Source organism: Daphnia pulex, chromosome 2 (assembly GCF_021134715.1).
Source record: "Daphnia pulex isolate KAP4 chromosome 2, ASM2113471v1".
NCBI classification, from domain to species: domain Eukaryota; kingdom Metazoa; phylum Arthropoda; class Branchiopoda; order Diplostraca; family Daphniidae; genus Daphnia; species Daphnia pulex.
In genome coordinates this window covers 1092401-1109969 of record NC_060018.1, presented here as the reverse complement: position 1 = coordinate 1109969, position 17569 = coordinate 1092401, and the positions used below count along the sequence as shown (strand labels likewise).

General features: G+C 47.4%; 1 protein-coding gene and 1 long non-coding RNA gene across 2 annotated transcripts in view; both read right to left on the bottom strand.

Annotated features, from left to right (window-relative positions):
- The window catches only part of LOC124188908, a 50553-nt gene extending 33020 nt beyond the window's left edge, over positions 1 to 17533 (bottom strand). The window contains exon 1 of the long non-coding RNA XR_006872528.1: positions 17356 to 17533. This is a non-coding gene — a long non-coding RNA (uncharacterized LOC124188908). The remainder of the gene's footprint in view (positions 1 to 17355) is intronic.
- Positions 7453 to 10694, bottom strand: LOC124188907 (insulin-like growth factor-binding protein complex acid labile subunit). Its single transcript, XM_046581845.1, has one exon. The coding sequence runs from the start codon at positions 10062 to 10064 to the stop codon at positions 8193 to 8195; it is 1872 nt and encodes a 623-aa protein (XP_046437801.1). The 5' UTR covers positions 10065 to 10694; the 3' UTR covers positions 7453 to 8192.
- Positions 17534 to 17569: the final 36 nt, after the last annotated feature.

Here is a 17569-nt window from a genome sequence, read left to right as displayed (position 1 = left end):
TGAATACGATTATTGCGCAGTTCAACGAGATCAAATGGAATCAAGAGCTCCTCCTTTTGCGCCGTATGGCAGCAGAGTCTAGTATAGTAGAAAAGAAAAACGGTGGATGGGGGGAGAGCGAAAATCATCATGAGGAGCCGAAGAAACAAGCGTTCCCGGGAGGGCGCCAACTGATGTACGTATGGAATTAAGAAAACTCGTTGTACTACCAAAGTCATTAAACATTCACAGAGTTGAAAAGCCCCCCAGTATAAACTACTGACTGACTGACTGACTACTACTCCCCTGCTATGCAGAGTAGTAACTGACTTGCCCCATTTCCTATTATACTTTCTTTTACTTTTCTTTTTTTCTTTTTCTTGTTCCGGCAATAAAATAAAAGAATAGGCGCCCAGAAATTCGTTTCTCTTGTAACTCTATACACACACACAAGACTATAGAGTATAGACGGTGTGTGTGTGTATCCCCGCTCAAGTTATGCCGTCAGACACTTGCACTCACTCAATCCACTCACTAGTTCACTAATAGCTGAATCTTTCAATGATTCAACAGAACTCACGTTGAGATGCACGCGTCTCATCCTACCCCAACGTTCCATATGCAGCACTTGAAACCAAGTTTTCTCCAGCCCTCATCATCTTCTCTATCCTCAGCCCCCACTCATCAAATCCATTTCCTCATTTGCTGACTGCAATTTCCCCCATCCCGAGCTGTATTGGAACCGGAAGATTTTCACGATGAATCTTTGATGCGAAATATCCAAGGGCGAAAAAATAATTCGCGATCGATATATCGACGACGAGACCTTCATTGAAAATTCCCCCTCGACCGAAATGAGGAAAAAGAAAATACAAAAATTGAAGAAAGACGCCAAGGATCAATGACGCAAACGAGAATTCAATTCCATGGGCGAGGCCAAACGTGTGTGTCCGGCTCGATCCCGATGCGTAATACACTGTTAGACTCTCTATACAGTAGTGTCCGTCCATTCCCTTGCGGGAGTGCGTCCCATATTACAGCCTGGATTGATTGGGGCGGGCCAGGGTAGAAAAAAAGAGAGAGAAGAGATATTTTTCTACATACTGGGCTCTGCATGGATGGTACTATTCAATGTATATATTGGAGGTACTATAGAGCGACTGGATGGTCCCACACCAGTAAATAAGGAGACGGCCGTTGTCCACTCGACGACATTGTTTGTCTCCTGACGTACGTATCGCACGCGCTATATACTTTCCCAGCATATAAGACACTTTGGATAGACGACGACGACTGGCCGGCAGATCGGGGGGAGAATATTTCCTTCTTTTTCATCCAGAGGAAACGGAAGTTGCCCGGCGCCCAAATCACCTTCTTATTTGAGGATGGAGCCCCATTTCCAGTTGCTTTTTAGGATCCTAAACATTCCAATCACAGCAAGCAGAGCTCTTGGGTAGTAGTAGTAGTAGGATCCTATTTTGGACTGGGTCCCAGCAGCCACTATCTCCCTGATCTGGCTGGGCTGGCCGTCACCGGGCTCCTCTTTTTCCACTTTCACGGCCCCTTTTCAAATAAACGCGCACAGTGCTGTAGATCTTACGTAGTAGTATACACGCCGGCCACAGTCCACCGCCCCCACATATACTCTCCGTTCTCCCCGCGAGGTTTTTAATTAGTCACCGCCACACACACACACAAAACACGACGGCCAATCTTGGTTCTATTCCGGCGGGTCGGGAAAAGAGAAGGGTGGGAGGAAGTCTGTGTGTGTGTGTGTATCTTATACGTCGACACGCGGATTTCATTAGGAAACTATACTAGGAAAAAAAAGGAGGACTGGGCTGGGCTGGGCTGGTCCGTCACATAGAAAATGAAGTCGGGGGTATAAGGTCGGTAGCGGAAGAGAGAGAATGGGAATTGGTTTTTGGCCGCCTTGTGTTTTATAGATGATATGAACTGTGAGCCGGACAGTCTGGTGCCTACACGATACGGTGGGGGAGGGATCGCTCCTATATAACTACAGCACACATACAAAGCCACAGCGCCCGGGTCTACGGCCCGTCACGGGCTAGCCTAAATTTATAATAAAGCCCAGCCAAGAGAGAAAGAGAGAGAGAGAAAAGCCTAATGAAAATAACGAGGCGTTGAAATGAAGATGAATTTCCATCCATCGCACACACGAAAAAACAAAACTCCCGCGCCCCCCATATACACTTCGCTGGACGGCCAAGCCGGGATTTCTTTAGCTGGGCGTTGTACAGTCAAAACAGAGGCCTTTACATCATGCGACATGACACAAAAAGCACCACAAAAGCTACTCTCTTAGTAACAACTGCTGCTGCTGCTGCTATCGGCTCCTGTCGCCATCGATCGCCCAGCTGGCCCCCCCCCCCCCGGTTTTCTCAAAGAGCAGATCGGTGATGTCGGTCGTGAATGCCCGTTTTCTTTTCGAGTCGGGAGAGTAGTAGTAGTAAAGCGCGACGAGGATTGATGCCGGAGGTCGATGACAAATGCAAATAACCCGGGATTTACTATATACCATCTCGTCTATAGCTCCGCTCATCCATTGGGTCCGTCCATCTATATCTGAGCTATCCAGCAGCAGCTCTATATAACATCCAGTCCAGATATCACGCACGCAGGGGTCTCAATCTCGGGCTCTATTTTGCGCATTAATAGGGGTGACGTCGGCAAACGCCGAGATAATTACTCTCACGAGTTCTGGCCCGGCCCAGCACAAGGAGAGAGAGAGCTGGCTGGCTGGCTGGTACTCCCCCCTCACCCTTTTCCTACTACCCCCTCCCAGTTTGCTGAGAAGACAGCTCAAGTGGTCGTGACACGCACAAAAGATCCTTCTCTCTCTCTCCTCCCGGTGCCTTCGTCACAGCGACAACTCCTGTCGTCCATCCGAAACAGCTGCGCGTACCCGTCCGACCGTCCCATTTCCCCCCTTACTGCACCAAAGACGACCGACTGCAAAACACACGGAGAGACTCTCCTTCTACTACTACGACTACTACCATCTAAGAGGGATTAAATACACACGCCCGACGAGAGAGAGAACGGGACACACGCACTCAAAAGTTGTGTTTCCCGAGCCCCCTCCCAAGAAGAGCTGGTCCTCTTCATCATCGTCAACATGGAGAGGGGCCGACAAGAAAAGAAGAACCAACCAACGAAGTCTATAAGAAGAAGAAGAAGACTGGGATACAAATGAAGGACACAATCAACAGCAAGCCAAAAGTCCTTGCCAACTCTGAAACGCCAACGAGGAGGAGCAGAGACGAGAGAGTCTAGTCGACGACAAGCTTCTCTCCAAAGACAATGAATATAACACGGGCAGCACAAATGTATAAAGAGACTGACGGCTCCTGAAATATCCAACTTGTCTCTCTCTCTCTTGTCCTACGACTTGGGTGTGTGTCTGCTGGTGGCGACATGATAAAAAAAAGGGACGGATGGAAAAAAAAACAAGTTGAAGAAATAACCGGGGAGAAAACCCTGTCCCAGGGTGTCTATAGTCACTTCATCATCACGCTGGTGGCCTGTGCTGTTGCCCAGTTTCTAACGAAGTTCGACAATGTCTTTTGCGTGTAACTTGTCCAAGGAGCCTCTCACTATTTTACTCGGGAGAAAAAGAAAAATTTGAAATTCAAAAAACATCAAAAGAAGCGCCAAAATGAAAATTTTTGTCTTTTTTTCCCGCAGTAGTTTTGCCTTATAGCACTCGAGGAATGAGTGGAAAAGACGCCGCCCATATGTTGGTTTTCCCTTTTCTTCTTCTTCTATATCCTTCAGGGCAGCAGAAGAAGAAATAAAAGAAAAAAATTTCTGTCTGGAAAATAAAGAAATGTTAAAGAAAAAGAGAAAGAAGAAGAGAAAAACTACGGGCTATAGATGAAGAATGATGGCGTCGGCGTTTGAATTACGGCCGTGGCCCGTTGTCTCGTAATCGCTCCGGTATAGTACACGAACGAACGAACGAACGAATGAACGGGGTATAGAGGAGAACAACCCGAGGCAGGGGGGCCGAAATAAATCATCTTTTCTCCTCCTTTTTCTGTTTCCTCCCTCCTTTCACTCCCCGAAAAAAATGTCTCGGCACTTCTTCCTCGTTTTCTTTCCTTTTTACGACTTCTTTTTCTTGTTCTCTTTTCCAGCCAGCCCCGAAAGGAAATAAAAAGAAATAAGACAAGGGGCCCATTGCGTTTTTTTTCCATATGGAATCGCTTCCATCCTGCCAGTTCAGTAGCTGGCAACGGAATCGAACACAACCCCATAAACATCCGTCAACTCGATCCATGTGCACTACTTATAATATTTTTTGGCTACCCTCACACAAAGCCGAGACTCATCGGTATACCGAGCTGTCCCTATAATATCGTTACACCGGCCAAAAACGGTACATACACACCCAAAAACACATCAAACGTCAATTAGCGATGAACGATTGGGAGCAGATCCCTTTTGTTTGTCGGGGGGAAGCAGAGTAAAAAGGATTACATTTCGTTTTTGGCTACTACTGGCTAGTCTCCGTTCAGACTATTACAGATCGGTATAGCCTATATACTGTATAGTCCGAAGAATTACCGTGAGACCCATCCATCCAGTGCACCACACCCACATCATCTCTCGATCGACCGATCCGGATGATCGACGATCTCGATGACGTCTTGCACAGAACACACACACACAAGGGGTCGGAGGACAGAGTGGAGCCGGGAGGAGGAAGGATAAAAAGAGGACAAACAGATTCGTGGATATCGCGGCCTGGATGAAAAAAAGGAACCAAGAAACTATGTGCGTAATCAATAGTAAAGCTCCACAGCGCTAGCTCTTTCTTTTCTTCTCCATCTGATATATCTAAAAATAGTGAGCATATAGGGAAGGAAAGGGAGGGGCCAGTGTTGGATTTCAATGATTCGCACCCAGCACCGAGACGATCCTCCTCACTGCTGCCGTCATCACCCCGCTCGACAAACAACCGCTATAGGCACTCTCTAGTTTGACTATAGTCGTATCCGATATATAGTCGCATCTATCTGATTTCATTTCCATTTTTGCGGGGAATTAAACACGTCGCAACGAATCACCGTTACATCTTTTTCTTTTTTCCTACTAGACAACCATCAATTGAGCGATGACTGAACGCCAAACAGGATTTCAAAGTTGCGCGTACGTCGTTGTCGCCCTCCCCTACCCCCCTTCGTGAAAAACGTCGTACATCATCGCATTGGGGGCGTTCAAAGTGCGCTGGGAAAAGAAAACAAAAACGCAAAAGAAAATTACCGAAAATAAGAAAAAAGGAATTTTGTTTTGTTTCGAGTGGTGGCGTGACACGAGAGAGAGAGAGGCAGCAACAACAAGCACAAGAAGAAGAAGAAGAAGGTGCCAGTGGTGGTGGTTGGCGGTGTCCGTGTGTTTTATGGCTGCAATCTCCGGGCTCCGGGACAATTGGGACCCGGGCATCGTCTTTTTCTTTTCTTTTATTTTTTCGCCGACTGGAGAAGAGAGAGAGACTTGTGTGCGTGCGAGTTTTGCATAGATCAAAGAGAGAGAAAGAAAGAAAGAAAAGAAAAGAAAAGAGAGTGAGAAGACGGATGACGTGCCGTCGGTGTCGTCGCTCGGATCGATAAAAGGCGCCAGCCGTTAGATTCCGTGTGAGGGCCTGGAACCCCAGCAAACAACTCAGACTCTTCTGCAATGGTCGGATCCTATACACTCCACTCACTCACGTCCCCTTAACTGGATAGATTATATGCATATGCATAGACGTGTAAAGAGTATGCTGACGGGCGCGGTGCAGTTCGTATTTTTCCGTTTCGGAGGGGGGAAGGTCCGGCTGACACACACAAGAAACCTTGTCCATTCATAATTGACCGCCACACACACACACACACACAAAAACAACCAAAGGAGGCCACTAAATAAACAAATCACAAACAAACAAACCAAATAACGACTTGTTAAATGCCCACCTGGGAAACCCATAGAGAAATCGATAAAACGGCTCTCTCCTAAACGGGCTTCTATTATACGCATCTATTTTGTTCCCCCTTCGCCAAGATGAGGACAACTTGGCCAATGTATTACGTTGTATTATATATAGTAGTTCGGATGGATATTCGACTATTATAGGAATGCAGCAGGGTGGGATTGGAGGATCTTAACCGACATGAGGGGCGGTAGGAGCGAGGAGGTTTAGACCGGCTGAATACCAACTTCTTTTTTTTTCTCGGTCGTCAAACAGACCAAGAAAGAAAAGAAACGTCAGAGCCAAATAAAAAAAAGAAAAAGATTCAGAAGCCTAAAGAAGATTATACACGTTTCCTGTAAGTCATGTCTGTGTGTGCGGACAGAAATCCGATTAGTTTGGGTCAATGGCGTCTCCTTATTACACACAGGAGGAAAATCAACAAAAAGAACAAAAAGAAAAGGGGACAGAAAGAAGAAGAAGAAGAAAAGTCACGAAATATTTTTTCGACCGGCAGTCCAATAAAGCCCAACATATTTTGGCAAAATTTTTTCCCCTTTTCTTCTTTTTCTTTTTTGGGGGAAAAAATCTACGAGGCCGCACAAAACCCACCAAAAAAGATTCTTTCAGTGTTTTACATGGCTCTCAGCAGTGGAGACACCAGAATAGAATAGGATTTCCCGCGGATTAAACATGACCTCTCAACTCTCTCTCTCTGTTCTCGCTGGACACGGGCACATTTATATTAAGTAGGCCGCCGTCCACTAACCAAGTACTTGGCCGGCTCAACTCTTGCCCTCTCCGGTTCGATGGGAAAGCCTATAGCCACGCAAGGACATAAATATAAAATAAAAAGAGAACAAGAACAAAAAAGAAAAGAAATAAATCCCCAGGAAGGATTGGGATCCTTAGACTGGGCCGCTACATAATAGGAACATGTTTCCCATCAACGCGCGTTCGCCTTGTTCGTTACCGAGTAGCCCACCCGAGATCTATTGGATAGAGATGGAGATATATATTTCTAGACATCCATGCCGCCGCCGCCGGATGCTCCAGAAGGAGAAGGGATGGGAGAAGCCGGCCAGCAAAGGTATAAATATACCCCCACATCTCTCTCTCCCACTATGTGTGTGTGTGCATGTGTGTTGATTGGTTTTCTAATTAGACATCGGACACGTTGCTGGTCCCGAGTGGTTTTCGCTCTATCCCCCCTGGAAACGGGAGCTATATAGGCGCCGGTTAGACATTGCGGTCGATTGTAATATTGTATGTACCCAACCTCGCCGCCCATGTATTTAGATTGTTTCAATCTACTCTTCTTCTTAGCTGCTGCTCGGCGCGTCCGGCAAACCCAAAAGCAAATTAAACCCCCCCGAAAAAGGCCGAATCTCTCTACCAACGCAAAAGAGGAAAATTGGGCGACGCCTTAAAGTTATAAAATTGGGTAGGAGGGAAGCGATTGAGTCGCATCAAATGTCATGTAGCGCAAATGCATTCAATTCATGTGGCGTGATAATATATTTATAGGTCGATATTTATTTGATATTTATTTACAGAGACATTGATGACGAAGGGTCATTACAAAATCAAGAGACACTGCAGCGCCGAATAACCCCAAGAATCCTGAAATATTAAATACTGTACGCGGTATCACTTGTTCGGGTTTGTTTTCAAACGTTTTTTTTTTTCACATAAGGGCCGACACATTTTTCTTCTTCGTCGTTACGCCTACCAAAATTAAAAAAAATACCCAAACCTAACCCCACCCCAATGCAAACAAACAACAACATCAGATCAAAAGAATATGATGACAAGAAAAAAATAGATATAAACGCAAATATTCTGTACATTATTAAACTTTGATCGTGGGGCGCGCATTTTGGTACGTTGTCCAAGGATTGATGACTCAGTCCATGATCGAGATGAGAGAGACACACAATCAATGATTCATTTGGGGCTCCACCTCGTCAAAACATGTTGCGAGGTCAAAACTTAAATATTAAAACTCGTCAAACTAATAATCGATCGAAAAAAGAGAAAAAACAAAAACAAGATGGTTTGACGTTTTCAAAATGAAAATGAAAAACAAACAAAAAAAAGTTGCATCAGCAATTCAAAGTGAATGGGCCAGGGCGAAATGACACCCCAGGCGAATTTTTTTTTCCAGCGTCAAGCTGTGACGGGCAGAGGAAAAAATAAAAAATTTGAAAAAAAAAAAAAAAAATGTTTTTGTTTTTGTTCAGACGACAGTCACGGGGATGCGCTTGATCGTTCCGGCGCAATGGTACGTGTACTCGTCTCTGGCCGATGGGGCCGCCAACTGGCCTGGTTGGAAATGGTGGTGTTGGTGTTGGTGTTGAAGATTGTTGGGATGCTGGTGCTGGTAATAATGCGGTATGGTAGCGCCGACGTGGTGATGGCCGGACAAGGCCGGACTGCTGTTGCTATCCACCCGGTATTGTTGCTGGTGCTTGACAGGGCCGCCCAAGATGGGACTGGTCCCATTGTGGTGCTGGAACGAGAGATCGCGGTGGTGATACTGATGGTGGTGGTGGCTCGATTTGATGATCATCAAACGGCTCTCCCGTGTGGCATTCCGCCGCCTCCGCCAGTAGATGACCAGGACGACCAGGCCGGCCACCAGGACCAGCCACGAAATCACCAACAGGACGATGATGGAGACGGGCAGCGCCAGAGAGCAAAACAGGTCCGATTGGTTGAGACTGGACAGTGGGAGACCGCTGAAAGGTGGCGGACCACTGCACGTCACGTTGACGACGACGACAGCCGGACTGCCGCCGCTGACGGCCGTCGAGTGATTGCGCTGCTGGAGCATGTTCCACAGCCAGAGGAGCGAGCAGTTGCACTGCAGCGGATTGTAGGCCACGTTGAGATAATTCAGATGAGGCCAGTCGGCCGAATGGTGATGGCGGCCCATGTCCAGCGTCTCGAACGCGTTGCCGCTCAAATCCAAACGGACCAGGTGGGCGTCCAGTCCGTGGAACACACCCAAAGGCAAGTGATTCCACAGGGCGTTGTTGGTCATCACCAGGTTGACGATGGGCAAGACTTTGACGGGCAACGAGGTAGAAGAAGAAGTGACGGACGAGCTGCTGAGCGATCCGTTGGCGGACGGCCTCGACAGGTGAAAAACGGCCGGATCGACCGAGCGCAAATATTCCATGTAGGAAATGTTGAGTGTCTGGAGACGCGGGAGTCCTGACAGGAAGTTGGCCGGCAGTTGTCGCCACAAATTGCCCGAAAGATCCAGATGGGTCATTGGCGAAAGGCTGGCCGTAAAAGCCTCGACGACGCCATCCAATCGATTGAAACTCAGATCCAGCGCATCCAGGGAGACGAGCGTGTCAAAGGCCAGCGGATCGACACGGTCGATGGCGTTGTCGTTGAGTCCGAGGAAGCGCAGACGGGCCAAGTGGCGGAAAGTTCCGTCTTCCAGCGTCTCAATCAGGTTCTTGCTGAGGTAGAGCGATCGCAAACTGGCGGCCAGCGGGGCCAGGGCCGCCGATGGAACGTGACCCAAATTGTTGTCCTCCAGCCGCAGCGTGTGGAGTTTACGGAGCGAGTCGAAGGCTCCGGTCGCCACCGTTTGGATCTTGTTGCCGCTGAGGATGAGCGTGACAAGGGCCGGCAGTTCGGCGAACAGGTCGTCCGTCAGTCGGGTGAGTCGGTTGGCGCTGAGATCGAGGACCGTCAGCGAGCGCAATCCGGCAAACGATTCCATTTCCAGCGACGAGACCAAATTGTTGGAGACGTTGAGCCACTCGAGCTGGCCCAGCGGCTGGAAGTGGAGCAGACCCAACGAGTGAAGGACGTTGTGGCTGAGATCGAGGCGCCTCAACTCGCCGTAGAAACTGACAGACTGTCGGAGCGAGGCGATCCGGTTGTGGGCCAGATGCAACGAGCGCAGCGAAGGATTCAAAAGGATTGGCACAGAGTCCAGCCGGGATCCGGAGCAGCTGGCCTCCAATAAACTGTCGTCGCATTGGCACATGGACGGGCAGAAAGTTTGAACTGCAGTCGGAGAAGCGACCAACACCACGACGGCCACTACCAGCCAACGGGCGGCCGACCAACTTGGATCCAAACTCATTTTTGTTTTCCTTTTTCTTCTTTTTTTCGGGAGAAAACTCAACAGTTCCCGCCGCAAGGGGGAAAACAACAACAACTTTTCCTCGCCACAACTTCCGCTAACCCAAAGAAAAGTGCGGGATCGAAGGGGAAAAAACAAATCCCGCCCTATTTCGGATGGATATCCGCCAAAATCCGGTCGTATTTCATCACATTCAATGTGTTAATCTGACACTTGACACAAACGCACAACAAATCGTTAAAAACCAAACAAACAAGCAAAGTTGTTGTTCTCCAGGTGGCGTTCCAGCGACACGGAAGTCAAAAACACGAAAAAGATTCCGTCACATCCGCACGGCGAGGGAAAACAGAAAAATGGGAGAGACAAAATTGTTGACGTTGGGACTCTGCTGCAGCGACGATGGGCTTTGATCGACTGAACCGGATCGCTGATTCGGTGACCGACGTGAACTCCCGGCTTGTGCGCACTGTCAGTCAGTCGACGGATGTCGACGGTGGTATACGTCCAGTTTCTACCCCCTCTTCTCTTTCTCTCTTTTTTTTTTCGCACGCGCAAGCGCTCTCTTCCGCCGGATTCAACGCGCTATCCAACGTTACGATTTCCTTCCTTCCTTCCTCCCAAATTCGCCCCCCTCTCTCTTCCCTATATATTCTATCTGCTCCTCCTTGTCCCTCTAGAGTGCTCTTCCGCCTGTGTGTTGTGCGCCCGTCCCTTTTCTATATCTAAATAATACACAAAACAATTCGACAATAGGCAAACGGACGGGTGCAAAAGGACGGAGGGGGCCCCAGAAAGTTTTTTTTCCAAAAGTCAAAAACCCTCGCACAGGCTCTCCCAAAAGTGAATCTTCTATATATAATCCTGGCGACGGTGTGTGAATCATCCATCCATTGTGTGAGTGTGAGTACATAGGCCTATATAGATGGGGAGTGTGAATGAATCGCTCAAGCATCCATTAATCCGTCCCCAACACACACACACGCAAAGGAAGGAAGGAAAAGCGCCAACTCGCCCGAGTGGGTGCGCACGAGCCACTGGGATTCATTGGCGCATCAATATTTCAATGCAGCCGACGACGCTATTGTCGTTAGACGAATAATAATCGACTGTATAGAAAAATCTATGCGATATACAGAGAGCATCCCCACCACAGCCATACCCTTCTCTCTCTCTCTTTTATCCATCGTCCAAAATAAAATAAAAAGTTTTTTTTTCTTGGAGGGGGCCGGCCCTTTTCTTCCGATTTCTCTGTACAAGAGTGTGGGAACAAAAATGTCGGCCAAGTTATGTGAAACAATCATGGACAGGACGGGAGAGGAACACAAGAGCGTGTTGGGCTTTGCGTGGCGTTCTCTAACGGTCGTGAGAGAGGGGGTGATGTTTGATATAATATTTCCACTCCAGCGACGCTTCATCCGCTTTCGCCCACCCCTTCTCTACCCATGTATACGCTGTGACGGAAGAGCGTCAATCGAAGAATCTCTCCTCCTGGTTGCCTATAGTGAGACGCAAGAGGAGGATCATAAGCAGAAGGAAGAAGAAGAAGAAGCTGGGCGGAGGAGGAGTCGGTTGAGCGGAAGCGACGATCCTCAGTCATGGAGAAAGGCAATCCAACTTTATCGATATAAGTCGAGCAAAGCGCCAGGGATTCTCTGCCATCGAATCATCCGCGAAACCAAAAGGGACGACATAACCAACAACAACAGCAACCACCGCCGCCGACGCCATCAGCCTAATCGAAAACAAAAGAGCTCAGCAACGGCAGATTGTGTATAGAAACGGCGCTAGACAGAAAATTCGATTTCATCCAGTCGATTCTCTCCCCCCCACCCCACCATCATCATCCATCCATCCGCTAACTTGATGTGGGTGTGGCCGGCTGTGGAGGTTCTCTTTCAACTTTCAATAGGGCAAAGCACGTCAGGGTGGACGGGTGGGGGGAAACGGGAGAAGTTGGATGAGAGGGGCAAAGAGCACACGCCATTTTCCACGTGTGTGTATGGGCCCTATAAAAACGGAGGCATACAGACGACGACGGAGCCATCACGATTTTTTGACGAAAACGTCCGCACGCAACAGAGAGAGAGAGACGGAAACGGGTTCCTATGGACGTCACTCCTCCTCCTTGTGTTGTTGTTTATCTTGGCAGCAGCAGCTCAGCCCCGATTTGTTGATAAAGGCCCACACCAGTCGGAGCGCTGGCCGCTCCAAATAACAAGTTCCCGGGGTTGCGTGCAAGGTGCATTTTCTTTTTCGTTCCGTCGCCTCCTCCGAGAAACTTTGACCATCCATCAACCCGCACCGAGTTGTTGTGTGTATATTTTCTTTTGGAATGGCGTCATCGCTCGAGTTTCGATTTCCGATGGACCACCACCACCACCACCTGCTCGACGGGCAAGACACACAACAAGTTTTTTCCTTCTTCTTCTTCTTTGACTCCGCTTGGCATTCCGTCCACAAATAAAAAGGAGGAATTCACTTATTCGACGAATGTCAAAGAAAATGGGAGCGCAGATGCCCGGCCAGGGGGGGGGGGGGGGGGAAGACGAGTGATAAGGGGCCAGCCGTTTTCCTTATTCAAAATGGGAAACGAAATTCTTTTGTTTTTTCTTCAAACCTGCTGAAAGATGAAAAGCCCCTCTCTCATTGTCTCTCTGGTCGCTTGTGCTCGACGGAATTCCTTCCGCCCCTCGGCAGCAGCAGTTGCGGTTGAAAAGCGGAGGAACCGCCCAGCTCACGCGAGGTCCACGTACACACACTCTTGACACTATTTAGATGATAACTCGCCGTGTGTGTGTGTGTCTATCAAGCAACACAAAAGAGGCGCACAGAACACATCAAACTTTTTCTTCTTTTTCTGAATGAATCCCCCCGCTCATTTCTCTGTAATATCCGCCAAAGTTCCTTTTATCCAGCGCTTCCACGCCCACCACCTCCCCGACCATTTTCCATATTATTAACATGTTGGATAATATTCCCTTTTTTCTTTTTTGTTTGGTTACTTTAGCCAATATTATAGGATAATAACACAAATATTTGAAAAAGAGGATGTGGCTGGCGCTGATGGCGGATGGCCTTTGGTGTTGGGGGCGGATAAGAAGAAAACATTTCCCCGTGAAAAGAAAAACAATTTTCGGTGGTGGTGGTGGTGGGGGGATTTCCATTGATGAATCGATGCCGACGACGAGTTTTGTGCGTGAAAATGGTTGAAAAGCTTCGAAATCTTTTTCGGTCCTCCCCCGCGTCAACCGAGTTGAAATTTCCCTTTGCCGAATAGAAAAAATAGAAAAACCGCAGATGATTCCGAATGTACGGCCGGCGCGTGTGATTTATTCGTCTTTCAGCGCGAGGTCGACCAATCGATCGATCCATCATTTTTCTATCCCCGACTCTCAGTTCTATGTTTTGCATTTCCTCTTCTTTTCGATTCCCCGTCCCACACACACACAGACACGAAACCCTTCAGGTGGTGGTGGTGGTGGCCAGGGCCCAGCCTATATCGATTCGCCTGGGCACAATTTTTTTTCTAAAAGGGAATCAAAACTTTGCGCAGGGTTTCCCATCGACACAAGACAATAGGCGGCCAAAGAAATCAACAACTTTGCATCGCGTCGATTGAAAAATATCAAAAAGAAGAGAAGAATGAAATGCACAAAAGGACCACCTTTTTTATTTGTGGGTGGGTGTTGACTGGATCGTGACCCCGGCGTGAGAGGAAGAAGAACAAGACTCTGTTGCCTGGAATCATCACGTCAACTTCAGAACAAACAACAACGGAAAAAAAAAAACTCTTTTCTTTTCACCCTGGAAAAATCCAGCGGCTTCCGACAACTTTGACGGGTTCATAGAAAGGCAGCTGGCAGGGCTAAGGCAACCAAAAGGGGGGGAGGGGGAAGGGAAATAAGACAACAACACACATCAGAATAACATGCCGGTGGCGCAAGACGATTCACGACTCTCACGACTCTCTCTCTCTGCGCAACGAAACACAAAAAAACAACCCCCGAAGTTTGTTCTATCCTATCTCTCTATTTCTATCTGTTCATGTTATATTATGTTGGCGTCTGCTATATATTTTCCTTTTCTATTTTTTTATTTTATTTCATCTTCTCCCTCGTTCTCACGTCTCTCTTCATCATCCGGCCCATGTTTTCCTCTCTGTACACATACGAGAATCTTGTTTGTGTTTTTCTTTTAGCTGTGTGATACTATACAGCTAGCTTCCCCCCCCCCCTCTCTCTCTCTCTACTAAAAAGCAGTTGTCGAGTACATGGAGAGGCACTGGATACATCTCAAAAAGAAGTAGTAGTAGTGGTGGTATCTTCAAAAAAATGGACGAGTCACGCAGTGTGAGAGAGGGAGAAAAAACAAGTACTTTTTTAGATGTATTTTTATATGTTGGCTTTATTGTTTCTATTTTCCCTGGGTCTTTCTTTTTCGGTGGCTGGCGTTGCTGCCGTGCAGCAGCGGCCCTCCCACTTCGGCCCGAAACTTGATCAATCTTTTTTCTCTTTCTTTTTTTTTACGGTCACGCTGATAAGAAGAGGGAGGGAGAGGGGGTTGGCAAATGGCAATATAACCAAAGCGATAAACGTAAAAGTTGTGGGAGGGGGGAATGTATATAAGAGAACAAGATGTGAAATAAAAACTTGGCAACATACACACACACACACATTCCAACACGCCGCGCCAGAAAAAAAGAAGCCGGAACAATCGGCGTGAACGCGTGAATCGTTCGACCATTATGTCCTATAGCATCGGGAAATGCGCGAGCGATGGGATTTGCGAGAGAGTGGAGGGGGAGAAGAAAAATTCTTGACGGGAAATCAAAACGACCGACACCACGGCGTGCAAACGAGCTCGTTAAATTTTCCCAACAACAACAACAACAACCCCAAAAAGAAATATAGTGAAAGGGGGGGGGAGGGAAAACTGAAGTTTTCCAATTCTTTTTCTCTCTTTTTCCTCGCTCTGCTTGGGACGACTCCCGACGGTTTACTGCGTTTCTCTTATTGTTGTTGGCGTGGAATACGAGGATGAAACACGATTATTCACGCTACCGCACACACACACACACACACACACACACCGAGACCCGAGTTCTGCAGTTACGGGACCGGATGTGAAATATTATCCACACAAAAACACACCGAGGGAAACCGGCAGTGGCCGTTTTTAACCCCCCAACCATCAAAATAATCAAAATGTTCATTTGAAAATTCGTTTTCAAGAAAGAAACAAAAGAATAAAAAAAGAAAGAAATGACGAGGCGATACGGTTCATATTTCCATGTTATTTCAGCACGCCGGGAGCTTTATGTGCTGGCCGGTCATTATTGAAATGACTTTTGAAACGAATAACGAGAAAACGACGTGATCTTTTAGCCTCTTTGCCTTGCTGGGCGCTCGGCGATTCTGATGAGGTAATCAAACGCGCGCGGTGGCCCACCGGAGCGTGAAACATTGAAACTCCCTAAAGTCGTTAAAGTAAATACTAGATTACACGAACGAATCTCCTTGGCTGTTGGTTCTCATAATGGCTTTCAAAAAAGGCAAAAAAATATTAACGACCGGATAGCCGAGATTTTTTGTCAATAAAGAAGAGAAAAACGTCATTTTGGTGCTTGGAAAAAGAGACGGCCACAGCCCAGCAACGGAAAAAGAGCTGGGAATGAAAAGAAACAATGACACAAAAGCATCACCGTGGTACCGTCGGACGGACACACAGGCGGCCGAGAACAAGAGAGAAAGACCGGGGATATCAACTATATACCAAGAGCTTTTCCTTGTGCGTATATATTTTGATGGATCCATCATTGGACTGATTCTGCTCTCCCCTCTCATCCGATTTTTATTTCCTTTTTCCGTCCTGTCACGCGAAAAAATATCAAAAGCCATTCGATGGCTTCTGGACGATTTCCGGGCGGATCGGGAGAGAATAGAACAGACGACGGCCTGTCTCATTTTTGAGATCGACCCCCTCTACGTCGACTACTTCTTGGGCATCATTTATGGATCCTGACCAGACGCAACACACGACACACCCAACGGTTCCTCGAGTGTTGGGGTGCAAGTGGAACGGACGCCACAGCAGCCGAGGAGAGTCACCCCCGTGCGACCGCACGGTCCAGCAAACAATCGAATAAAAATTTCCCATTGGGAGGGCAATAATATCCAGCAAGTCCTAGGCTCTCTCTTGACTCTCCGACTGTTTTCCCATGTCAAAGTTCCACTCTCCCGAGTCGTGACACAACCCCCCTCTCTCTCTCTCTATAGTGACACAAGTCAACTCATATGTGTCCCTCAGCCTATATAACATGCACTTCCCCCTCTACTCTTTAGGTTGATATTGAAAACAATCAAAAAGCGGAATTGAACGGCAATGAACCCGACAACTTGAATGAGAGTCGATCGACTTTTTTCTATTTCTCCTTGTTTGGGGGGGCTCAATCTCATCTGTCGACCCTACACACTTGATCGAGTTGCATAGACTCGAGAGCAACAACAACGAGTGGCATTCATGAAAAATTTGTTGCCCATTGATGGCCGTGTGCTGGAGGGGGGAATCGACTTCACATGATGATTATTCCATCGGGAGAATTCGTAAAGATCAGAATGTAATAACAGAGAAAAAGATGAGGGGATTACACTAAAAGTCAAAATCGTCTGCAGATAATGGCGAACCATTTTGGAAAATAGGAAAACGTACAGATTGTTGAAGGTCATTCTGTAATGACTTGGGGAATGCAATAGGGATCCATTCTTCGTTAAGCAATGGAGATATAATGAGCCATCGACAAAGTTCGATCAACAATACACGCAGCTGCCGGGAGCCAAAGGCGAATAATTTAGTTACGTGATGGTCACTGCAGTCGGTCGATTGACTGCTGGCTCAGTTTCTCGGAAAAGACTAAATTCGTGTGATGGCTACTATTGCACGTCATGAAACGTCGGGAAGCCGAACAATGTGTCAGAAAGACTAACTGATGAATCCACTAACGAAAAAATAAAAGAGATCTAGTAGTAAACCAATCCCACGAGGGGCCCTGCACTCTTTTCTCTACTCACGAGGCATCGAAAACGGTTAAGCGTCTCGTATTTCTTTTCTTCTCCCTTCATTTTAACAGAACGTGATTAGCCTCCATAATGAAGGGAGCCAACACAGGGAAAGCCATATGCTTCTCCAGCGAAAAAACCGACAACAAAACATTTAGCCACGAGCACGTGCTCACGACGTGGCTGCCGAACGGGCTCGACATAAAAATGGACGTGGTTTGAAAGGCGTCACTTACTACTTGACGGTAAACGACGGTCTAGCAGTCATCACGCACCAACGGCGTCCTTCTAGATGGTTATTGCTTTCAAAATCACCAAAGTTAATGTCAGAAATCGATTCGCCATTCCACGAAATAACAAGGCAGCAACGGTATACAGGGGGGTCCATCTCGCGCCGGCACACAATTGAAATATGAACGGAACAATAAAATAAAAGACTCAAAATGGCTG

What these genes read in the sequence shown, in the direction of transcription:
- LOC124188907 (XM_046581845.1), bottom strand. Translation starts at nt 10,064, where the DNA reads ATGAGTTTGGATCCAAGTTGGTCGGCCGCCCGTTGGCTGGTAGTGGCC.